Source organism: Patiria miniata, unplaced genomic scaffold (assembly GCF_015706575.1).
Source record: "Patiria miniata isolate m_02_andy unplaced genomic scaffold, ASM1570657v1 HiC_scaffold_7, whole genome shotgun sequence".
Classification (NCBI taxonomy): Eukaryota; Metazoa; Echinodermata; class Asteroidea; order Valvatida; family Asterinidae; genus Patiria; species Patiria miniata.
The window spans coordinates 7,934,426-7,959,234 of record NW_024037074.1 but is presented as its reverse complement, the minus strand read 5'-3'; the positions used below and the strand labels follow the sequence as shown (position 1 = coordinate 7,959,234).

General features: G+C 40.9%; 2 protein-coding genes across 3 annotated transcripts; one reads left to right on the top strand and one right to left on the bottom strand.

Moving 5' to 3' along the window:
• Positions 1–244: 244 nt before the first annotated feature.
• LOC119745798 (CTD nuclear envelope phosphatase 1-like) lies at positions 245–8,860 on the bottom strand. The gene is made up of 7 exons (XM_038222405.1): positions 8,537–8,860; positions 6,089–6,155; positions 5,684–5,799; positions 4,992–5,063; positions 3,670–3,786; positions 2,533–2,644; positions 245–1,019 (listed from the first exon to the last, which is right to left on the bottom strand). The coding sequence occupies exons 1-7, from the start codon at positions 8,639–8,641 to the stop codon at positions 871–873; spliced, it is 738 nt and encodes a 245-aa protein (XP_038078333.1). The 5' UTR covers positions 8,642–8,860; the 3' UTR covers positions 245–870.
• Positions 8,861–10,155: 1,295 nt separating this feature from the next.
• LOC119745445 lies at positions 10,156–21,798 on the top strand. 2 transcript variants are annotated; one of them, XM_038221794.1, is made up of 6 exons: positions 10,156–10,277; positions 12,551–12,783; positions 14,031–14,216; positions 15,116–15,340; positions 16,238–16,333; positions 18,017–21,798. In XM_038221794.1, the coding sequence occupies exons 2-6, from the start codon at positions 12,603–12,605 to the stop codon at positions 20,314–20,316; spliced, it is 2,988 nt and encodes a 995-aa protein (XP_038077722.1). In that variant the 5' UTR covers positions 10,156–10,277; positions 12,551–12,602; the 3' UTR covers positions 20,317–21,798. The 2 variants fall into 2 exon arrangements, with proteins under 2 accessions (XP_038077722.1, XP_038077721.1); XM_038221793.1 differs by having other exon boundaries at positions 10,165–10,387.
• Positions 21,799–24,809: the final 3,011 nt, after the last annotated feature.

The window sequence follows — 24,809 nt, the reverse complement described above, 5'->3', positions numbered from 1 at the left end:
CTGAAAATTACAGCAAAAAGCCAATGATGTACATTCCCTTTAAGCAGCGCCATGAAATCGGGCCCTGGAGTTGTTTACACTCTAGTGATATAACGTAATAAATTTAAAATTTAAACTTGGTCATTTTTGGATCCTCGTACTTTAATTTTCCAACCAGCAAGAGCATCATATTTCAGGGACACGCAGCATGCAAGAACGGAGGAGTACAAATTCACAAAACTATTATGTAACTCATATATCATTATTCACATTTAAGTTGGGGAAAGTTCTTTAATTTGCTTTTGAAAAAAATTACAAGTACACATAATCACTTTACTCATGTAAAAAAAAATCTTTTTGGCATTTTTTTCTCAAATTGAGCACTCTGCCCACTACCACAAAGCAACTGTTTCAGTAATGTCAAACACCCCCCCCTTAAACTTTTGGCAAGGACGCTACATGTTTGTATCTAGTGTCCAAGATTTTATGACTTAATTAAAAGTCTGGGTCCTAGTTTGGCTTTTACTGCGGACATCACAAAACAGTACCACTACCATTTTGGTCATGTCCACCATGTCAAATTTTTTATTTGAAAAAATAATAAATCGACCACTGAATCTGACATAATGGTATCTGTTTAATAATAAAGATGTATTGGTCATAATTACAGGGATGTTTCATTAATTAAAGGGATGTTCCATTTGGCCCAATCACAGACATTTGACCCCTGACCTATAGCCAACGCGATCATCCATCAGTTCCAACAATATCTATATATAAATTTTGTATTTTGTTTTTGTTTGTACTTTTTCATACAAATTACTATGACAATAATAATAACATGTGAATGTACATACGCAGCCACCAATGGAAGTTTGTTTTGGGGTGGAGCTACGTTCTGTGGGCGGCTTGGAGGACGTTCCTTCGCAGCACTGAGCGGACATCGCTGGTGAATCTCATGGCATCTAGGATCGGAAGTAAGCTCAGGAGACCGATGTCGGTTGGATCTGAGAGCCAGGATTTAATGGGAATCCCATTGTCTGGAAAGAAAGGAAAAATCTAGTTATAGGTCTTTCTCATATGACATCATTTGCTACATACAAGCCACATGCATCGGCATTTTGATATAATGCATAATGCGCATCGGCTGCATCATATTTCGAACATATTTCGAGCAGCAAGCGCGCGTGTTTGGAGCATTTTCAACACTGCGCAATGCGTGCTTGATTGCGTAAGATACGCAGTTGCAGTTCTCCTACAGACATGGCCGTCTTTGAGAGGGAGTGAGGGACCTATTATCCCTTGCACATTAACCCTTAGCCTGCAACATGCAACATGGTGTAAATGTATGTGTATGTGTTATTTATGTGGAATTTTTGTATGTTTGTGTATGTGTTATTTATGTGGAATTTTGAAAGATGTACATTTGTGACTGGTGATTAACATTCTTGTGTTTTGTTTTTTTTGCAGTCTTTTTGTTGTTGTCTTTTTGTCCGTGTGTCCTGTGCAGGCCCATGAAGAAGAAGATGAAGGTCTCTGGTGCAGAAGAAGACGCCGGGCAGTTTTCGTCAATTTAAAAGTTAAGTACTTGTAAATTTTACCCCCTCTTGAACTCAGGTCTGAAAAGTTGGATCACTGTCCTCAGATCTGGGGGCAGGACAACCGTGTTGTTTTGTTTGATGTAATGTGGGCCCTTGTCTCTGTGTTGAAGTCAAAGAATTGATTTCCGAAGCCCGCGATCTAGCCACTTGCAACACTTGCGCAAAATGTCTGAAATTATGCAACTGAAAGTTCTTATATTTTGGGAGCTTTATTGTATGACAACAAGTCGAAACTTGAGTGCGCGCCGCATGAAAAGAGCAACGAAATAGCATCGCGTCTGGCTGGAAATGAACTCTTTCTTTGTATGTGTATGTGTTATTTATGTGGAATTTTGAAAGATGTACATTTGTGACTGGTGATTAACATTCTTGTGTTTTTTTTTTGCAGTCTTTACATCTGTAGGGCCTTGCCGTATTGGGTCATCAATACCAGTGCATAAACAGCCACTTCTGAGACAATAAGTGGGCGTGGACATCTGGCATTTTTTTATATTTGCTTATCTAGCTCCCAGAACTATGTTCTTGAAACTCGATGGTTCTTGAGTCTGGAGTGCTGAATGGTAACACACAGCAACCGATGAAAACTGGTGCGCAAATGAATAGATGTTTTCATCGGATGACGTTATCCTGCCCGCACCTATAGACATTATCATATCCATCATCTTGATTTTTTTCCATTGAAATCAGTGTAACCAAAGCGAGGTGGGAAGGAAAAGGAAAAATAGTCTGGTTCCTTTTTGCACAAAAAACATTATCATTCAGAATTTCAGTACTGTTATTGGATACAGGGAACATGAATAAAATGGTGGCAGCATGATGAAGGCCTACGGGCATGACCGATGGCAGCCAGACCCGTTGACGAATGCAACTGCCGTAAACTGTTGCAGTTTGCAACCACAGACGCCGAGGCTTACTAGACACACAGAGAGACAAGTCTTTATTTCTTACTGACCTGGATACAACTTGTACGCCCCCGGCGAGTTGTCCACAATAAAAATACTGGAGAGGTCTGAACTGACCGCTGATAAATCTTTTGTGTAGCTGCCTGAATCTAACGTGCAGTGCTGTTGATAAGGACAAAATGAACAGATGAAACTTAAGCTCACTGACAGAACCATCGATTGTCTAGTCAGAAGAGGAGTATTTCTATAGAGAACATAATCTGTCAAATAATAGGGAAACCGACTTGGTTTTCTTTCAGTTAATTCTTCAGTTGAACAAGAAATGACTAGCAAAATTGAGGTTGAAGGTTTAATTCCGCTGCAGACAAATTCCCACTTTACCTAAAAATTTGAGCATTGAACTCATTAATTAAAGCTATAGTCCATCATTTGCATCTATCCAAAAAAGTAACTGGCGTAATTATTGTTGAAAAACATACTGGTTGAAAGATAGTAAGGGGACTAAACTCCCTGTGAAATTATCCTTTCTGGCAAGCTCTCATTTTGAAGAAATCAGCGAAAGAAGGCATTTCCAACGGTGCTTCTTAAGAAGCACCGTAGGAAAATTTAAATTAGTTGTTCGTTTTGTTATTCGGCGCAGCGCGCACAAGCATTGGAACGACGCACAGGCGCGCGCGGTTGCTATGATTCTTCGGATCAGTGCGCGACATCGCGTAAAGCTGTAATTCAAAACAAATCGAAACATGATTTAGCAACTTTTGATTTTAAATTGAGATCCTAGAATGCTGTTTTTCTCGGAATATGAAGCTGAAGCTGAGCTGAAACTTCATCAGGTTAGTTGTTCAGTATCCTTCATTAGATTTTGAACACTTTTGTTGCTTCAAACGAACAAAATGCACTAATTACAAATGATGGACTATAGCTTTAACGCATGATCACAGCCAAGAAAGTTCAAAGGTCATCCGTCAAGTTAAAAGAGGGCGCTGTTCCCATGAAAAAAAGTGAACAGGGCCACATCCACATAACTTGACTTTTGCTGGCAATCACGCATACGGCTATGGAAGCGGCTCAAGCGGCTTCCCATAGATGCGTGTGTTACTGCAAGCCACAGCCACTAATCAAAGCCAAGTCATTCAGACACAGCATTGTCAGCAAACACACACTGCATGGTGATAAGTCAGCCATACCTGTCTATAATAACGTCTTTTAAGTATGCCCCTGCCGTTGTCCAGTTTCTCAGCGACTGGTGACCCGTAGATTTCCATACTTGCTGTAAATATTACAAGATCATACCACCGACTGACCTACACAAAGATAGGAGAAAATGCCAAGATAATAAACAAATATAAGGCCAAAAAAAAAAATATTCGGGTTTTTTTTTCCCTTTTTTTTTTTTCTTCAAGCTTGGATTGTACAGACAAGGTGGGTACTATTTTGCTTTTTTGGTGTCCTCATGTACATTGGTGTCCTCCATAATTTGCCTTGGTGCTATTGATCATTTGCCTTGGTGCAATTTCCCTTTCCTTGGTGCTCTTTGGTAAAAAAAATTGAGGAGGTGCGGAAATAGAGGCACTGTTGGAGCTACCGCGGAAGATTTTGGAGAAAAAAAAAGATCGACGCGCATGATTAAAATCGACGCGCGCGCTGACCAGAGACCGACTTATTTATTTTTTTGGCCTAACACGAAAAATATTGTGCAGGAACAAAACTTGGGCATCAAGCCCCATATAGGTTAATACAGGATTGGCTCTTTTGTTTGAAATACCAGGTGTTTGATTAGATAGAATAGATACGATAACCCTTTCAGTTCTTAATAGGCATTTGATAAAAGAAAAGTGAATACACAAGCATTGCCTGGTTCGCCCTTGTGAAACAGAAATCTGTGATAAACTTGACTGAATATGCATGATCAATGTACATGTACACGTAACGGCATCTGGTTTCAAGATCTCTTTCTCTAGTTTCAGGCAACGATGACACCAAAATGTTTCCTTATATTCAGGTTTACAGACAATGTATTAATTTTTTAATGTGCCACTAAGCATTGATTTGTTCAGTCTCATTAACTTATGAAGTCTGATTTTATGAACTAACTAAACTCCCTAGGCTATTTTGTTAAAATGTAACCTAAATCCTGCAAAACCCTCCAACTGCCTCCATGTACAAATAGCATACAGCCTCAATCCTGCAAAATTCTCTGTTATTTCTTGAATGTGGCCCTTGGAGGGGTGACCAATGCCTCAATCCTGCAAAATCATTCGGCAATCACTGTCAATATGTTGAGGCAGAGCCAGCAGTAAGGAGGATTCCAAGTATAATCTAGGCCTAAATTTATGTACTTCTCAGCATAAACAACACAAGGTCCGGCACAAGATCTTGACATAGTGCATCCTCCAAAATCAGCCACACACTTTTGCCATGTAACCTCAATTCTGCAAAATCCTCCATTTTGCAAAGCGGATCATGGGGGATTTGGGAAAGTTGGGGTTAAATATTTTCTTGTACTTACAACATTGAGGAAGAAGTCTACATGAGGTCTTTTGTAAACGTAAAATCTCTCAGGAAGAGCATCTATTGTAACCTAAAGGAGGAAAAGAAAATATGTCTGGAAATTCAAAACAAGATTTGCACAAGATTATATACAAAATTGTCCAAGGTTTTTGTATAAAATATTCATGCATCAATCAAATCTGAAATAAATCAGATGTCAAAAGGAGAAAATGTTACAAGTGAGCTTTTATGGCTGCATTCCCCCCCCCCAAAAAAAAGCTGTGAAATGTCCTTTAAATAAAAGTTTGATATTAACATTGAAATACCTCCTTGGTTTTTTTTTTCACTTGTTTGTTCCCTTAGTTTTGGAGAAAATGCATATTAAATTGCCTAAAGAATCCTTTATCAATCAATGAAAATAACGCATTGCACAATTGACCTATCATGGTAGAATCACGTTAGAATCGCGTCAACGCAGCTTGTGAAATATTGTGTAATTACATGATATGCAAATGGGGCGGAATGCGCAAAATCTGAGACAAACAAAAAATAGTGTACAAAAACTCCATACATGTAGGTTGTCTAAGGGGCGTGGCTAACTCGCAAACGGCAATAAGTAAATTATCTTTGGCATGTTCAAGCAACTTGAAGAAAGCCCCAGGGATGAGGTTATACAACCTCACTGCCCTCTGAATCTCTCATCGTGCTTACCTTTAGAACAAAATCCGGCGGTATACTGGGTCTGTTGGGCCTCATGAGACTAGCGTGCTGTGAATGTACTAACGTCTCGTCTAAGTCCAATACCATGATCTTGCGTTTCACTAGTGCTGTAAAAACAAGCATTTGGAATTGAACTATTTGAAGGTATGTAAAACAATCCGTTTTCCCGACCTGTTCCCGACGTTAAGTTACTCATTAACTCATTTTGAGGTCACATAATCTTGCTCCTGTTATTCCCCAATTGGGAAGGGGGGGGGGGGGGGTTCACTGGATTTAATCCACCCCTTCTATTCCACTCTGCAGACCGATAGTGGAGCCATGGGAATTACTAGGGATCTCGAAGGTGGGTCCAAATTTGAGTCGTACTATAACTGTGTGTGGAAGTTGCATACTTACAGAGTTTGTGTCTTGAAAGAGGTGAGAGTGGTGCATTGGCGTATCGGATTGTCTGGTACTGAATAACCTGCAAACAAAATTTGTTGAAACACAAATTAACGCAAATTGAATTTGAAGTCCTCTACTTACATGTACTAACCAGGGCTAGTTTAAGTGAACTTAAAGGGAAAGTACATCATTGGCATTAGTAAACGTTAATTTGCCAGATATGCACTGAACATGCGCAGTTACTGTTTTTTTGTACTTAAACATTTTCCGGTGACAAATTTTAGTCTGGCTCCATGCCAAAATTATCGTTGTAACCTCGTATTCACAAGATGGGATTCAGACTATTTTATAATTTCGGACTATATTTCCCTTTTAAAAAAAATCCTCTAGAGCCACAAATCTGAAAAAGAAAATGTAATACTCTGCAAAAAAATGTTTGAGACATGTTAAAATAATAAAAGAAGAATATTCTTATTATTTGGGGATGAGAAAAAAAAACTTAAAAAATGTGGTGCGGTCGGACTCGAACTCGAGTCATCCCGCTTACTAAAGCCTTTGCTTAACCACTACACCAAACGTGCTACACAACTTTTGGTGGGAATTTAATACATTTTATAATTCAGCCCTATCTTAAAGAGTACAGCGCCCTCTGTTGATATGGATTGCCGCCGGCAAACCTTTAGTAAACGTTAGTTTGCCGTCATTACCTCCGGCAAAATATCCACTATCTTTATTCAATCATAATTATTTAGGCAGTGGATACATTTTGTATTTGACCGTGAACCGTCTCTGATTTTTTTTAGTTCTTTTACCGCCACGACACTGAACATGTGCAGTGAGTATATTTGGGGATTAGAAATTTTGACGGTGACGAATCTTTGTCTGGTTCCATGCTTTCTTTGTCGTTGTGACTTCGTATTCGCGAGATTGGAATCGGACCTAATGCAATTTCGGACTTTATTTTCCTTTTAAAAAAAATCCTCCAGTGATGAATCAGAAAAAAAGAAAATGAAATTATCTGCAATTAAAGGGAATATACAACATTTGCAAACATCGAAAAATCAAACTACCAAGTTTTTGCGAAATACCTTAATAGGATGTTGGTAAATGACAGTCTAAAGCATCCTGTAAAATTATGGCACCTGGTATACTGTCATTTTCAAGAAAAGTGGTATTTTTGTATCAATTTCCAACGCTGATCGGCCGATCAGCGTTGGAAACAACTGGCTTTTTTTCAAATACTGGCCCCAATTGACCATTGCACTTGTTTGCAATCGATTACAAACCTATGAACGGGTACGAGCCAGCTAGACTGGTTCCCTGACCTTACAATTCCCAAATGTATGTAAACTGCTCTGTTTCTTCTTATATGGAGTCAGGGAACCAGACTACAGGAAAATGATCGTTTTTCTTGGTTTTTATAGCATTTTCGAACCCAAAACCTCCAAAAAGTCAGTGTAACTATATTTGCTTTATATTTCCAACCCCCCAATTCCATCCATTTCTGAAAATTACAGCAAAAGCAAATGATGTATATTCCCTTTAAATGTAGGATTCGATTTTAAACAAGAAAGGGAGACAATTCTTAGTTTTTGGGACACACCAATGGCAGGACTCAAACTTGAGTGGCGTGCTTATCCGGCAAAATATCGTAAAAGAAAGCCGGATCCAGCTTAAAGGGAATATACATCATTTGCTTTTGCTGTAATTTTCAGAAATGGTTGGAATTGGGGGGTTGGAAATATAAAGCAAATATAGTTACACTGACTTTTTGGAGGTTTTGGGTTCGAAAATGCTATAAAAACCAAGAAAAACGATCATTTTCCTGTAGTCTGGTTCCCTGACTCCATATTAGAAGAAACAGAGCAGTTTACATACATTGGGGAATTGTAAGGTTAGGGAACCAGTCTAGCTGGCTCGTACCCGTTCATAGGTTTGTAATCGATTGTAAACAAGTGCGATGGTCAATTGGGGCCAGTATTTGAAAAAAAAGCCAGTTGTTTCCAACGCTGATCGGCCGATCAGCGTTGGAAATTGATACAAAAATAACACTTTTCTTGAAAATGACAGTATACCAGGTGCCATAATTTTACAGGATGCTTTAGACTGTCATTTACCAACATCCTATTAAGGTATTTCGCAAAAACTTGGTAGTTTTATTTTTCGATGTTTGCAAATGTTGTATATTCCCTTTAACCACTGCCAAATGGTTGTAATTTTTTTCCTACTTCAGACTTTGTTCAGTAGGCCTACTTGAATTTTGATAAAATTAAAATAAAAATTGAAATCTTTTAGAAAGTTTTAACTGGTTCACGGTCCTATTGGTTTGTGCACAAATTGCCTGGTTTGTTTGTCATTCATAACCAAGATTCATTGAGAATATCGAAATTGTTTACATGGTTTACTCAATGCAAACGAAGCCATTCAAAAATGAACGAACGCAAAATGAAGTGGACTTACCTTTCTCGTGTTTTTCCGTATCAAATAACACAGGGCCTCCCACAGTTTTGACGCGACCAAAAACACCATCCGAACGCCCATCAGGATCACTGTTCGCATCGACATTCGTGCGGCAGAGGTTAAGCAGGCTCTCAATATTCAGCCAACGTCGAAAAAGTTAAGTTTCAGTTTGAAACGGGGCCGAATTCTCCCATTACATTCAGTGCACAAAAGTCACTTCCAGGGTCGCAGTCGCCATTTCTATCCCATGATTCCCTTTTTCCGGGCAAAGTGTGTTAAGTCTGGTTGCGCGTAACCTCCATTGAAAACTGCACAAATTGATGAGGCGGAAACGAGACTCCAAAGCTCGAAGTCCTTTAATTTGTTTTCTGAGTCGGCCCGGTAAAAAAAAACCCATTGAAATGAATTAAACGGGGCAGTGGGGCACCGCACCGATTCATTATTTCATTGCTGTTTTCTTTTCTTTCCTCTTTTCGCGTTACTTTGGCCATATTTAAACATGGCACAGATTATTGTCTCCTAGTTTTGTTTCATGAAGAAATGAATTAGTTTGTTTCAAGGGCGTAAATCCGGGGGGGGGGGGGAGGGGGGGGGGGGGGGGGGGGGGGGGGGGGGGGGGGGGTATAGTATCCCCCCCCCCCCCCACTGTTGGGGGGGGGGGCTGTTGAATCATCCCCCCCCCCCACACACACACACACACTTTTCTGTGATGGGAAAAAAAAAAAATAGGTATTTTTAGAACATCCCAACAATCCAAATTGTATTGAAAAGTGGAGAAACAAAGTCCAAAAGCTCTTAAAATCCGCTGTTTTGATGATGTAAGCGCGAATAAAGATGTTGATATACATGCACATCTATATCCTTAGGAGCGCCCCATAGCAACGAATATGCTACGAATATGAACAAATCACTATTTTTCCAAAAGTAGACCTATATGGAAATTATTTTTCATGGAATTAAAAAAAAATTTAAAATGTGTCTTTCGTTTTCTTCGTGGAGATTACACAGAATAAAGTTGCCTCAGTTGCCTGTATTTTGCTTCATGTGTCATAATTATGATGCTCGACCCTGATATAGCTGGGAAATTAAGGCAATTTTCTTGGGCATATTGACGGAAAAGACAGTCTTGTAGCCAGTACAGTGGGATTTCCCAATCATATACATATATAATTTTCTGATTTCGCAGGAACTTCAGCAGAATTTTTACTTTTAAAACATTAGCTAAGACATGAATTGCCCAGCTGCCACACAGACTGAAGAACTGAAGTCAGACTTTGTACCCTAATTGACCCCTCCCCCACCCTCCCCACAAAAAGGGGAAGTGCACGCGCTGTCACCCCCCCCCCCCCCCCCCCCCCCACACACACACACTTGACATTTAGTTATGCTTGAAAGAACTCGTGGTTAACCAAACACAATGTCAGTCACCTCTTACCCTAACAAAGGAGCCACGAATTAACCTTGGAGGAAACATCCCCCCCCCCCCAATTCCGTTATTAACCCCGCACCGCCCCACCCACATTATTCTTCCCCGGCTCAGCGCTCCGGCCGTATCCGCTGATCGAGATTTTCACTGGTATTCAGACTCAGTCCGCAAGACGTAAGTGCATGTGTCGTTTACCATCGTTCCGGATGTAATTGATTGACAGGTCAGCGTCATGGCAGCGAACAATCGGTGATGTCATTTGTCAGCCGCCGACAAATTTACGCTTTCTCAAGCGGCAGTTTACGGTTACATTGGGTGAGAATTTAACATAAATGTTGTGCCGACATACTGAGATAGTTATTGTACCAAAATGATGGCTTTTGTGACGAAACCAATGGGATTTTCGATGGGAGCAACTGCAACAGGTGAAACTGCATACGCATAAACGTGTTAAATGCCCGGCTATGTTATGTTGCGTGATAAGTAGTGACTATGACTGCACAGTTCATGATGAAACAAGGTCACACTTGTCACACTGTGCCGACATTCAATGTGGTATTTCAAGAAATGAAAAAAATTATTCTTTTCCTGCTGGTAATTAGTTTGTAAATTCCAAAACATAAAAGAGTCTTTTTTTAAATGGAACAGGGTTTAGCTTGAGTCAAGCCTCGAGCATGTCGATCGTCGAGTAACTCCAGCTCTAGCTCTACTGAGTGTAGCCCCACTAGTGTGGCCGTCGGTATGCTGCGCTGAACCTTTGGCCACACACCGTGGTACCGCGCGCTACTGAGGACGAAGTTTTCATAAAAATTCAGGGCAGTTTCTTACATTCTCAGTTTCTTACTTTCTTATGGTTGTATTCTATGATGTCTCACCTGTCACTTCTGGGATGCTTACTAGGTCTTATGATGTTCCATTTTCCGAGATATTCTTCAATCTTTCTGGAGCCCATATGCACTCGTGAAACGTCTGGTGGTGGCAGCCATTTTGAATGTGACAGGAGATGACCTCAAGCTGTGACGTCGCGTTTATGCAAATTGCTTGTCGAGCGCGCGAGGGCGCGAGTTGCAAATGCGACGGCTGTTTCCTGTGCCGTAGATCCTGAATAGAGATCGGTGCACGTGGCCCCCTGACGATAAATGCATGGTACAGGAAACAGCCGTCGCATTTGCAACTCGCGCCCTCGCGCGCTCGACAAGCAATTTGCATAAACGCGACGTCACAGCTTGAGGTCATCTCTTGTCACATTCAAAATGGCTGCCACCACCAGACGTTTCACGAGTGCATATGGGCTCCAGAAAGATTGAAGAATATCTCGGAAAATGGAACATCATTAGACCTAAGCATCCCAGAAGTGACAGGTGAGACATCATAGAATACAACCATAAGAAAGTAAGAAACTGAGAATGTAAGAAACTGCCCTGAATTTTTATGAAAACTTCGTCCTCAGTAGCGCGCGGTACCACGGTGTGTGGCCAAAGGTTCAGCGCAGCATACCGACGGCCACACTAGTGGGGCTATACTGAGTGGAGCGCTGAATTACGGGTGCCCCTCCATACAAACGCTCCACCGATTCGCCATACTTTGGTAGCACCATCACAGTAGCATAGTCACAAACCCACGCGAGGACAAAAAGACCCCAAAAATCCGGTAAAGAGATTACAAATGAGAGAGACAGTTATCCTGGATTGATCTATACATTCTTGACATTCCATGAGACCCCTTATATTGTTCCCAAACAGCGAACATTTTGGGAAAAAACAGCAAAATAGTCTGAAAACTTACAGTTCAATGTGTTTGCATGGAGGCTCAGTTCTTGAATTTGCTTGTCAATGAGGGCGTCTGACGTGACGTCACCGTCATTGCTCGATCGCGAAGAAAAACAAGTCGCGCTTTATCTACGACTGTTTTGTGTAATAATACGTGCTCCTTGGGTGTGTTCAAAGCCCATACTGTCGTACGGCGATGGCGAATCGGTGGAGCGTTGGTATGGAGGGGTACCCGTAATTCAACGCTCCACTCAGTAGAGCTACTCCAGCTCCAATGCTATTCACAAAGTGCGATAAGCATTGGACTCGGAGCTGGCGTTACTCAAGCTAGAACGGGGTCTTAAACTACATACACTAAACAAAAAAGATTGTTTTTAAGAAATTATAAAAAACAAGGGAAAGATTCCCGTATCTGGCCATCAGTAATTTTTCCCTTAAATGACCTATCAGCCATCAGAAAGTGATAATATGTCCTTAAAAGTCAAAATTAGCAAGGAAACATTTTGAATTTTTACTGAGAAAACCCTTAGAAATTTTCAGACCAGTCCCATAGGGTTTGTGCACAGGGTGACAAGTGATGGCCAGATATGGGAATCTTTCCAAAACGAGTTAGGGACTGAGGCATGTTTCAATTTTGTTGCATTCTCTCCTAAAAATATTCACAACTCCCCTGGGATTTAGTATGCAACCACTGCCAAAGTGGCTTCAGAATATTACATTCTCTCCCCTGGTCCCATCCCAGTTAGCCAATTTATGCAACTTTTTGCTGGAAATTAATTGCGAATTTAATAAGTTAAATTCTATTCTCAAAATGTTCAGACACAATGTAGATGACAGGAAGACAGCCGGGTATGACGGTCCCATCCCTACAATGGAGTTTGTAGACACTAAGCTCCACGAAGCCGTCCGTTATGGCGACACGAATCTGGTGGAGAGCGCCCTCAAGGAGGACCTGGACCCCAACGCCATCGGCTTGTACCAGTGGGGTCCGCTGCACGAAGCTGCCAGCAATGGCGATCTGGAGATCTTGTGGCTTCTGCTTCAGTATAAAGGCAAGGGACCAAATATAAACAGATTACAAAGTCCTTTGTGGCAAAACGTCTATTGATGTCAACAAGTTCCCACAGTGTCAGCATAGACCCTTTGCATGGCAGCCATCTTGGGGTGCATTGCTTTTGTTCAGCAGGGGTTTAGGTAAAAAAAACCTTTTTCTGCGTGCATTGTTTATACATATTAAATTAAAAAAAGCTTCCAACATTTTGTCCAAGATGGCTGTTGTATGCAAAAGTTCTGCATATTCTAGAGCATTTAAATTAATTTTTTTCTAGTGCTAAAAATTAGGCCAAACAACTGCTTCCGATTACATGACATTTGAAAATAGGGTAGGAAGGGAGAGATTTTATTTATTAATTTTGTTGGCAATTTTTGTGTGTGGCCTCATAGAGTAATGCTGTGGAAATATATATCAATATGATTTATGTCAGTCCTCTTGAGATATACATGTAGTTCCTGTACCGCCCCAAACCGCCCTGCCCTTTATGCAGTATAAGACTGCTCCAGCACTAGTCCTTCCCAGAACTGTATGGATTTATGGATTCATCAGGGAATAAATACAATGTAATACAATGTTATACAATATAATACAATGTAATACAGTGCAGTGAGGGTGCAAATGGATACTCTTTGACATAAACGCTGTCATTCAAAAAGAAAGGCTCTAAAAATAGGGTTAAAGGTAATACACAACATTTGTAATCTTCAAAAAACAAAACAACTAAATTATTATGAAATACCTTACTTGATTGTCAGAGAATAATTCTCTCAAGCATCCTGTGAAATTATGGCACCTGGTGTGCTGTCATTTTCAAGAATTTAAGTAAAATTTGTGTATCAATTTCCAGCGATGGTCAGCTGACCAAAATTGGGAAAACTGACTTTATTAAAATACTGTCCCCAATTTACCAAATTTAGTTAGTCCAAATTATTTTGCAATCGGTTACACATCCGTAAACGGGTGCAAGCGAGCTAGTCTGGTTCCCTGACCTGACAATTCCCTGACATCTATAAATTGCTCCGTTCCTTGTGAAGTACATGTAGGGTCAGGGAACCATACAACAAACACAGCATTTTTTTCAAGTCATATGTTACAATATTTGCTATAAATACTAACCCCAAATACATCCATTTCTGAAAATTACAGCAAAACCAAATGTTGTATATATTATTGTTAAGTCAATCAAGTAAACTTCTGAATAGAGGCATCAATTCATCAATGATATTGATTGTTTTGATACATCAGGGGACCCAAATGCCAAAGACCACCTGCATGGGTGCACACCGGTCCACTACGCCTGCAGAGAGGGTCACGTAGAATGCTTAGAGGCGTTGCTTGAGATGGGCGGGCGCTATGATGTTGCCAATGACGACGGAGAGACGGGACTGGATATGGCAGTCGGGAAATGCCGAGAGTTACTTGATAAGCAAAGTATGTAGTCAACATGCTTTAAAATCTTTGATCTTATTTTATTCCTTTTTTATTTCTTCCTATTTGTAAAGTGCTTTTTATATTGAATGTTTACTAGTTTTAAATGTTTTCATTGTAATGCCGTTTCAATTGAGCTTTTTTGGCTGCGATAGTGGCTTTAATAAACCAGAATAATAATAATTTAAAAAAAAAATTTGCACAACCATGTTGACTACATGAAAATGTCCTTTTTCTCTAATAACAGTAACAGTCTAAAAGCAGGGTGCTTAAACAATTTTTAAGGAAATAAATTCATGTTGTAAAGTAAAGTAAAAAGTAAAGTCTGTCACAAGCCAATGTGGCCCATCAGGCAGGTATTATCTCCAGTTTTAGCAGCATGAAACGACTGAGAATATTTCTATTCCCCCTGGATGGGATGCTAGTCCATCGCAGGTTACTCCCCAGCTAATGCTGGTACCATTTATACTCCTGGGTGGAGAGAGGCAAGTGGGGGTGAAGTGGCTTGCCCAAGGACACAACATATGACCAGCAGCTGGATTGGAACCCCTGACCCTCTGATCACGAGTCACGAACCCTAACCCCATGCCACACTATCTTCATGTTGTAAACAAGACAGAAATACAAAAAATTGATGTGTTTCAGTAAGGAAAAACTTCAGAATTAAGTACAAAATATGACAAATTTTGAATAGTCTGTGTGCATTTATTTTAAACCTGTTAATATTAATTTGTTTGCAGCGAAATAAAGATCAATTTGCTTTCTGACTTTACAGATAAGAGTAAACTTCCTGTTAACCTTGGCATGTGTGCAACTTATTGTACAGAGAACACTGAATCATACCATGCTGAACGTGTTCCAAAAATATTATAATTTCTGACTGATTTACCTTTCGCTTTCAGGGACGCAGGAACTGATCCGAGTTTCAGTCAAAGAGAAACTGAGACACGATGAAAATGAGGACAAAGTTCTCAACGACAAAACTCCCGAGACAATTGGCAAGGATTCTGTCTTTGAGGACTTTGATGAGCATGTGTCCCCTACCCCATCTCTCAAAGGCAACTTACCAACTGCTTGGGATGCCATCAAAGTCCATGAGACAAGCTCTAAGCCAGCCAAAGATGCAGGTAACGTCATCAATCAGACCAATCCCAAATATACAACACAGAGATTTTTAATCGTGAGAAAAATGTATACAATAGATCTTTTTGTTTTAAGCACCGTGCACTGTGCACATTGCCAGCAACACATGCGGCTCTCCAATATGCCATACCGCATGAGCCAGATATGCATGGGCATCGCGAGGGGGGGGGGGGGGGCAAGGGGGGGCACTTGCCCCCCCCCCTGGAAAAGCAAAAAAAAAAAAAAAAAAAAAAAAGAAGAAGAAAAAAAAAAAGAGGCGCGAAGACAAAGTGGTGTAAATTTAATGAGTTGGGGGGGGGGGGCAAAATGTCCTTGCCCCCCTCTAAAACTGATAAATTGAGAATGTGTTGAGAAATACAAGCATTTTTTGGCAAAAATTTTTTTTGCCCCCCTCTAGAAAAAATCCTGGCGACACCCATGCAGATATGTGCATCATATGCAAGCGCATGCATTAATGTATTGTTTCAAAAGCTTTTCAAAAGTCAGAATGCTCCAGTTTGAAGTTAATGTTTATTTAGTTTGTTTGTTTGTTTTTGTTGGGGGGGGGACCCACAACTGATTCCAATACAAACTGCCCGCCTCTCCACTCCCTCTATCCCTCCTGTATCTTCCTGTAACCCCCCCCCCCCTTTCTTCCTCCACCCCTCAAGAGCCACTCCCGACTATTCTTTGGAGAACAAACAGTGTACAATGTATATCACTGTAAGATATTTCCATTCATTTAATGAATTCTATATTTTAATTAATGTTGTGATTTTCTTGTACAAGTTGTCACATCCTATTTGGTGCGACACCTGTCAATATTGGATGCTAGGGGATGCCCTTTAAATACATTTTGTCAACCCTGTGTTAAGTTGGGCATTGTTTATTTGCATCGTTAGGAACTGGCCTGCTTCAGTTGTCCTTTGAGTACAATTCACATACGTCAATCATGAAGATCCGGGTGTGGCAACTAGAGGACATTCTGCTTCCACCAGGTAAGTTAAATGCATTCTTTCTTTTTCCTGATATTAAGGAATCATACCTTGTTTTGGTCCTTGCTGATGTAAGATGGTCAGGTTTCTTGCTTTTTAGTGGAGACAACTCTGCATCTAGATACTTCAAACTAGGAGCGAGACTAAAGAGAGTGTGTAAATATTGTGGCTAAATAGTGTGACCTTGTAAAGATTCAGTTTGTTTATTTAACCAAGTCTAATCTTAAAACTTATTTACAGACCTCACACTGCAATTTTGAAAAACATAAGTAACCTTTTTTCTTCTCTTTGAAATGAAGTGAAACTCCTGAAATATGACCTCAACAGCTTCCACATACATGTATTTGCTGGAATGTAAAATTCAGAGTCCAACTTACATTGAGGTTGTCTTTAAGAAATTGTAAAAGTAAACTTGAAAGCTGTGAAACCTAGACTTTTCCCTGGATGTACTTAAGTCCCTTAGACTTCTTTAGCATTGTAGTCTAGACTTCTTCAGTCTCTTCAAATAGGTTTTCTAATTGCAGGATACATTTTGAACACATCTGTAGAGTATGTGCAGTAGAACCACCTCAGTTAGGACCACACCTATCAGATAAACTGCATCCATCAGTGTCAGTCCATTCATTAGAACCACAGAATAACATTTTCAGCAGAATCACGGTCCAGAGAAGGTGCATCTGTTAGTAGAGATGCGTGCATTTATCACACCCATTAGTTGAGCCATACCCATTTTTAGAACACAGCCATTAGGATAACCACGCCCTTTGGAAGAAACGCACCTATTAGATAGAAGAGCCACTCCCATGAGATGAAACACAATCATCAGTAGAACTGAACCAGTTAGTAGAATCACACCCATGATGGAACCACACCCATTGATAGACGCACATCAATCAGTAGAGCCACACCCATCAGTACAACTACAAGCCTAGGTAGAGTGATAGTTTCCATAGATTCATGCTCGTCTGTAGATACAGTGTACATCTCTTGGTACGGATGGATCCATCGGTAGAGCCACACCCATCAGCACACCCAACAAGCCTAGGTAGAGTGATAGTTTCAATAGATTCATGCTCGTCTGTAGATACAGGGTACATCTCTTGGTTGGGATGATCCATCGGTAGAGCCACACCCATCAGCACACCCAACAAGCCTAGGTAGAGTGATGGTTTCAATAGATTCATGCTCGTCTGTAGATACAGGGTACATCTCTTGGTTGGGATGATCCATCGGTAGAGCCACACCCATCAGCACACCCAATAAGCCTAGGTAGAGTGATAGTTTGAATAGATTCATGCTCGTCTGTAGATACAGTGTACATCTCTTGGTAAGGATAGATCCATCGGTAGAGCCACACCCATCAGCACACCCAACAAGCCTAGGTAGAGTGATAGTTTCAATAGATTCATGCTCGTCTGTAGATGCAGTGTACATCTCTTGATAGGGATGGATCCATCGGTAGAGCCACACCCATCAGCACACCCAACAAGCCTAGGTAGAGTGATAGTTTCAATAGATTCATGCTCGTCTGTAGATACCGTGTACATCTCTTGGTAGGGACGGATCCATTGGTTGAGGCACACAAATCTGTAGAATATGCCCCGTAGTCTACACCTGCTTAGATGTCTGAATCCAAAATAGCGCCAGTCTACTAAATCAACTTTTTGTCCCCCATTTCTATGGTAGCTGAGGTCGCAAGCATCACTCGGGTCAGCATCCGAAGTCGCCTTCTCCCCGATAAAAAGGGTGACACCAAACGGAAGACAGAGGAGGCAAAAATTGAGGACTTGGAGAAGATGAAGACGAGCATTGTCAGTGTAAAGCGCAAAACTGCCAAGGATAGCTTTAAGGCTATCTACTTACCTTGTAATTTCCAATTTACTAAACCACTCGAGTACAAGAACATTACCAAGGAGATGGTGGAATCTAAGACAGTGCACATCGATGTGAATGTCAAGCAGAAGTACAGCAATAAGAGTTTTTCAGTGGCAAACGTACAGCTGCCACTGAAGGAGGCCGTCCGCAAACTCCGGAAGAAGAGATACAGCCTGCATCCATGTATCAATTATACCATGCCTGATAATATCCATTCCTATGATCCGAACGATTTGATTATTGTCTCTGAGGGTATGTATAGCAATAAGACTGTGAGTAACCCCAACCTCCGAGCGTTGTCCAAGCACAGCTTGCAGGTCGGGACGGATCCTCAGCGAGCAACCAGCGACATCAACCTTCAGACGGTGCGCTGCCACTCGGCTGAGAGCATCCCATCAGTCTCCTTGAGCATCCCCGATGACGAACAAGAAGAGAACGAGGCTTTGCAAGCCATTGCCATCATGAACGACTCACCAAGGTCATCTCATCTCAGTCACAGTAATCCTGAGATCCACGTCGTCGAAATCCATGAAATGGACACCATCCTACCAGGGACTATGAACACAGACCTGACAGAGGTAAAGGTGGAGACTCCTCAACGCAAACTCAGCAGAAGCTCTCCAAACATTCCTGTCCTCCAGATCGAGGATCTTGAGGGCGAAGCTCCTCTCAAGAAGCTAAACAGGCCCACATCACCTCCTAATAGGTTAGCTGTTCCTCCTGTCTCATACAACAGACGGCGTCATCAAAACTCATCAAGAATTCAGCGAGAGCTTCCTGATGTTGAAAATCTCAAAAAGACTCCAGATTCTCTCCATGACAGAGACTTTAAGAGTGGCGTAGACCAGGAGCCTCCCAGACCAGGGAAGGCAGTTCCTGTGTCACCCATTCGCAAAGACCCAAATTTCAAAGATGTTGGAGAAAAACTTAAAACTTTCAGTAATCCCTCGGGAGCCTTGCACATCGCCAAGGATGCCCCTTCAGGTTTGGATAGGAAGAAGGAGGCAATCAGGTCTAAGGTAAGAGAAAAAAGGAACCTGAAGAGCAAAGATGGACACCATGGGCTGTTGAGAACCTTCAGCGAGAAGGAAGGCATTGACTCAACTGTGTTTGAACATGATGAAGCTAGTAACACAAGTCATGTGGAATACCAGGAGGTCAGCGAGCTAACAGGAAGTCCATCCAAACTGTCATCATCAAACTTTAGTGCAGTTCTTGGCCAAAAACAGGAGGGAAAGCCATCCAAACACAGAATCTCGAGGACAGTCCTCCCAATGTCTGAGTTGACCTTGAATCCGAGTCTCTTACCAAAGGTAGAGACAGTTTCTGAAACACAGTTTGGCCATTTGAGCCCAACCAAGCAATCCACGCCAAAGAAGCCTGCACTGAAAGATCCTACAAGGACACATCAGAACCCTAAAAGATTGCATTTGTCAGTCTCAGGGATGCCCGAGACCAACAAGATGACAGTTGCTGCCCAGGACTTCCCTCAACCTATTACCCGCGGACTCATGCACACTGAACTCAGAAGGCCTACATCACCACCACAGCGACTGTCATCACCTGACGATTTGTACACCAAGTCTCGCTCTCCAAGCCCAGGATCAGAAGCCAGGGTGCACTTCCAATCTGAAACTGAAATCATAGAGCCACGTTATAAGCAGACGTCCCCCGCTCGGAGAATAAGGTCCCCTGTCCGTGAACCTGAGTCGAAAAGCCCCAAAACACCTGAGAGAGTTGAAATTGAAATGAGCCATTTGCAGCTCGATCCAGCATTCCAAAAGGAAATGGCAACTCCAGAGTTTAAGCTGCGAATGTTCCAGCGAACCAGCAGAGATCCTCATCCAACTGAACACTATATCAGGAGCAAACCCGCAGGAAGCAAGCAGCTGTTGGATTCCCAGGAGGAGGGAATGGATCCATTCTTCGTGCCAGAGACTCCCACTGGATCACCAATGGCCAGTACCTCTTCTGGTACAAGTCAATATCAAGGGAGGTCTGTCAAAAGGCCAAGGGGCGTACAGACTGGCAGGAAAACGGAGTTAAAACAGGGTGAGATGAGACCTGTTGAAAACCAGTCCATCGTCAGAGTAAAGCAAAGTGTACTTTGATGAAGATAATGAAAACATGTATGTACTTAAATTATTTTCCATCGCCAGTAATGCCAGTTGGCACCGCCTATGTGATACTGTTCCAGCCACGTCAACAAGAAGTAGTCTTAGATTTTCTGGGTTGTTTCAGTAAGAGCAACCTTTTAAGTAAGCCTCTTTATCAAGATGAACTTATCAAACTTGTTTTCAATCTTAGCAAGTGGCATCGTCTTACTTTTACAACAAAAGATGAACAAGCCATGGATGAGCTGGTAGCGATTTTAATGTCACTGTTTAATCTACTCAATGTAACTAATGCAACATCTTATTGCAATCAAAGCAAAATTTACATTTAGGCATGCAGACACCTATAGATTAAAACGGTGGTAATGCCGCATGAAAAAATTCCCAGAAAATTTTTGCCAAAAAAATAGTTCATGTACACAATTAAACTTTTGATGCTTCCAGTTTTAATTTACAAAATGAACAAACAAAATGTGTACATGTGTGTTTTGATTGAATGTTTTTAAACAGTTTTATTAAAGTGACTGATTCTCAGGGAAATAGTGTTACGAACAGTAAAGACAAGTAATGTACATACATGTACTAACTTATTTCGTTTTCAGGATAGTCAGTTATTGCTCAGATTGTAAATTATAGAGTATTCCTCAGTGTACAAACTTTAGCTAATATGTATTAAGACCAATCTGTGAGTGATTGTTTTCAGACGTAGTATTCATTTGCATACAAAAGAATATCATTACTTTATTTTCAAATATTACCTCCCATTCTTCATATTCATCCCATTGAAGTTACTACAAGTCTCAATCACTTTCTAGATTGAACAAAACTATGACCTTCCATCACGATCTAGCTGGCATCCTTTAGAAGGAGATTTGTAGCAGCTTAACATTTTAATAGCAAGTCACTACGCATACATGTAAAAACATACTCCAGACCCTTGATAGCGATATAGCAAGCGTGGTTTGATGAAACCTTTGAGCAATTTTGCTAAATTGTATTTGAAATAACAACTTTATATTTTTTTCTCCTCAATATTATTAGAACCTGCCTTGGCTAATATTTATTTTAATTCTGAATGTATTCAAAATGATAAATTCTTTTTTTTTTTGAATTTCTATTATTTTTTTGGCTCTCTGTCTGTACATAAAGTTTTAACTTACACTTTCCATACTAGTCTTTTACATTTACAAACATGTACAACTTTTTTTTTCTTTTTTGACAATTTCACTTTTTCAACTCTCTTTTCGAAAATTTCTGATTTTTAATGTGAACGATCCGTCCACGCTTAAGCATCCTATACGCAAACCAAGTTAATGTAATCCGTCCTTAATTGAGCATTTTCTAATTCTAAGATTTGATAAACATACATTTTGAAATGAAATGTCTAGATAATTATAATTCTCAAAGATATGATAATGGCATAAATTTTTACATGCAATTTTGAGGTATCCATTAAATAATGTTTTGATATCAAATATATAAATACAAACAGTATTTTAATCTTGTTGTATTTTAGACTGCTACTCGCATGAGAACAGATTAAGAAATGTAGTTTCCGTAATTACTTGTCCAATACCATATACAATTGACATTTGTTTTTAAATGGAAGGTTTTTTTTGGCCAACCTAATTTGCTATTGTTTTTTTTTTCGCATAGCGGAAATTTTGACGATTTCACATTGAATGTACGTACATGACGAAAAAGATGAAAACAATTGGTTTATTTTTTTCCTCGGAACTTCTAACCAGTGATATTTCCAGAAAGCCATAGACGAATCCGGTCATGTGATCACTTTACCCTTTAATACTGAGGCCCCCTTCAATGGCGAAACCCCTGTGCATGCTACTGTTCAAAGCAACTGCCCCGTGACGGATTATATAAACAATAGCTAGCACAATGCTTTCGCCATTGAAAGGGCCTCCCTGATATTAAGTCATGGGCCTTATCTAAGAGTCGGCCATGTTGAATTGGAAGTGAGGTAAAATCTTAATTGTTCTGAACTTGCGAAGAGAAATGAAAGCAAGTACATTGCTAAATAATTCAAGTCTGCTTATATAAATAATTTAAACTTCGTAATATTTTTAGCCAGATTAAAAATATGAAAGTAAAATAAGGCTGCATAAATAGTCTGGCGCCATTCCTTTCAACAGTTAACAATTTATGAAATACATTCAGGGAACACGACAAAAATGGCTACCTCGTGAATAAGGTCTATACCTTGCCCGGATCGGACGACCTTGCCCGGATCGGTTCATATGGCGTGTTGTATGGAAAATAGGTACATATAGTTTCTATTTTAATTCCTGTTTCATATGGGAAATACTTAGCTCTTCAGAGTACGTATACAGGCGAGTATACAAGCGTTTGGTAAGATACAGAACAAAAGTCCGATTAGTATTCCATAAACCTAGGAGAAGGTACGCCTGCCTGAAACGCCCTCCTGAAACGAGCGCCTGGCCCTGTGAAATCCCACGGATACTTTTGAGTGGGACATTCTGTATAGTATGTCCCCCCCCCCAAAAAAAAAAAAAACAATAAAAAAAATGTTAGTCTAAATATTTTTGAATGACAACAAAACCGAGAATTAAATTTTGAAAATTTGTAATCATTTGCCTGGCTATCAGTCATCATGGCAAGCTCTCAGTTTAATGCTCAAGGGCAAATGATTCCAATCCCCAATCGAAGCAGCCCTTTTTTTCTCAACATGAAGGAATTTACGCAGCTTACATAATAAAGCAATACAAATCGATTAAGGCAAGGAACTTGGTCACAGTGTACAAACGTTTTGTGATCAAGTTGCCATTCTTCTGTGAGGCGTGAGTGAAATTAAATAACACTCACAGGGTTTAGGGCAAGGATTTATCTGCATACTGATTAACTTTTCAAAATTTACTTCGTGGTTTTGTTATTTCAAATATATTTAGACGTACACTTTTTGGGGGACATACTTTATGCTGCCTGTAATTATCAACATGTTCCCACGGATACACTGTACATGGAGTTGCAGTCGTTGGTGGCATAAACAGTAGCTTTCGACTTGAGCGACCAACGCTTTCACTAGGTACTTCACGTACCTTATTAGATACTTCATGTAGATGTACGAACTAGCCTGGCTACACTATACCAACGTCGTTCCCGTCTTTGGTGGTTTTTTTTTTTAAATACCCCCGGTTTCGGGGACAGGGCAGCCCCAGTGCCTTATCCGCCTTGACCGTATTTCTAAACATTAACGTATAGTCGTTCGTCGTTCCAGCCGGCGTTCACGGGTTTCTCCTGATGGTATGCCAACCGTACGTGCTCCTTCCCGTCGGCAACGCCTGGTGCTGCGTCTACGGTTGAAGCCGTGTCTTGGGTTGGTACCACAGGAGTGACTTCCGGTTTGTCTCTGACGTTAGCCGATGCTTGGCAACCAGATGATAAAATGCCATCTTCTGGAACTGCTCGAACAGATCTTGGGGTGCTGTACTTAGCCATGGGATCCTCATCGGTATTAGCTTCCTCTCCAGCCGTCTCGTTCTTTTCATCATTTCCACTAACAGCAAGGGATTTGCGCCGTTTGTACGCGTGGTACTTGTACAACCCAACCGCTATGCAGACACAGAGCAAGAAACTTCCCACGGCGAGCCAAACGAAGACTACGGGATGAAGCCGGCCACTCGTACCCACGGTGCCATTCCGCCCAACAGCTGCACACGGATCGGGCAAGCTTTGGTTGAAATCAAAGACGTCAGATTCACTCCCAGTTGCATTGGCGAGACATCTCAGGGCGTACCCACCGTCTTTCGTGTCGTTCCACGGTACGATCAGACGCGGACCTCGTACCTCAAACCTCCCCGTGCTCTCAGCATTTACCCAGGTATCATTGTCCGTCTGGACCGCCCAAGACACTTCAAGATCCGGAGGAACGGTCAAGCATTGCAATTCGACCGTTGTCTGTCGACCGTTGTTCTTGGAATCGTTTCTCTGTAGAAGACACACCTCTGTTCTGGCTGGGGTGTTAGAAGGGGCGGTCATGTTGATCGAAGGCAACATCGTTGTGGTGTCATTTAGAACCAATGTGGTATTAACGCTGCTGCCCCACACAAGATGAAAAGCAGACAGCATGCATGTCATAACTACTGGAAATCCAGCAGCCGCCATTTTGTGTAGCTACAATATAAGCTAGCTCACAGCTAACATTGGCTAAAAACATGCCAACATCTTCGTTTTATTCCCAGTTATTTTTCTTTCGCTTCTCTGACTCAACTATCAGTTTTGCATCATGGACAGAAGCACAATTTTATATTGAACTGTTCTTCAGTTGTACACATTGACTTTTGCAATGTAGGTTTTGCAGTAGTTTTGATTTCGGTGGTTGTAGTAATGTGTATGTAGGCAACGCTCGGTTTGAGGTAAAATTTTCTTGATTTAAAGTTTGTTTGTTTTTAGAGATCCTGTTGCTGTGAAAACTTTCATAATCTGCATGTATGGTTTTCGTCAATATTTAAATA

What these genes read in the sequence shown, in the direction of transcription:
- LOC119745798 (XM_038222405.1), bottom strand. Translation starts at nt 8,641, where the DNA reads ATGTCGATGCGAACAGTGATCCTGATGGGCGTTCGGATGGTGTTTTTG. An exon ending in TACGGAAAAACACGAGAAAG is followed by an intron (nt 6,156 to 8,536) that starts GTAAGTCCACTT and finishes TTTTGTTTGCAG; the next exon opens with GTTATTCAGTACCAGACAAT. An exon ending in TAGACTTCTTCCTCAATGTT is followed by an intron (nt 3,787 to 4,991) that starts GTAAGTACAAGA and finishes ATCTTTGTGTAG; the next exon opens with GTCAGTCGGTGGTATGATCT.
- LOC119745445 (XM_038221794.1), top strand. Translation starts at nt 12,603, where the DNA reads ATGGAGTTTGTAGACACTAAGCTCCACGAAGCCGTCCGTTATGGCGAC. An exon ending in AGAGTTACTTGATAAGCAAA is followed by an intron (nt 14,217 to 15,115) that starts GTATGTAGTCAA and finishes TTTCGCTTTCAG; the next exon opens with GGACGCAGGAACTGATCCGA. An exon ending in GGACATTCTGCTTCCACCAG is followed by an intron (nt 16,334 to 18,016) that starts GTAAGTTAAATG and finishes TTTCTATGGTAG; the next exon opens with CTGAGGTCGCAAGCATCACT.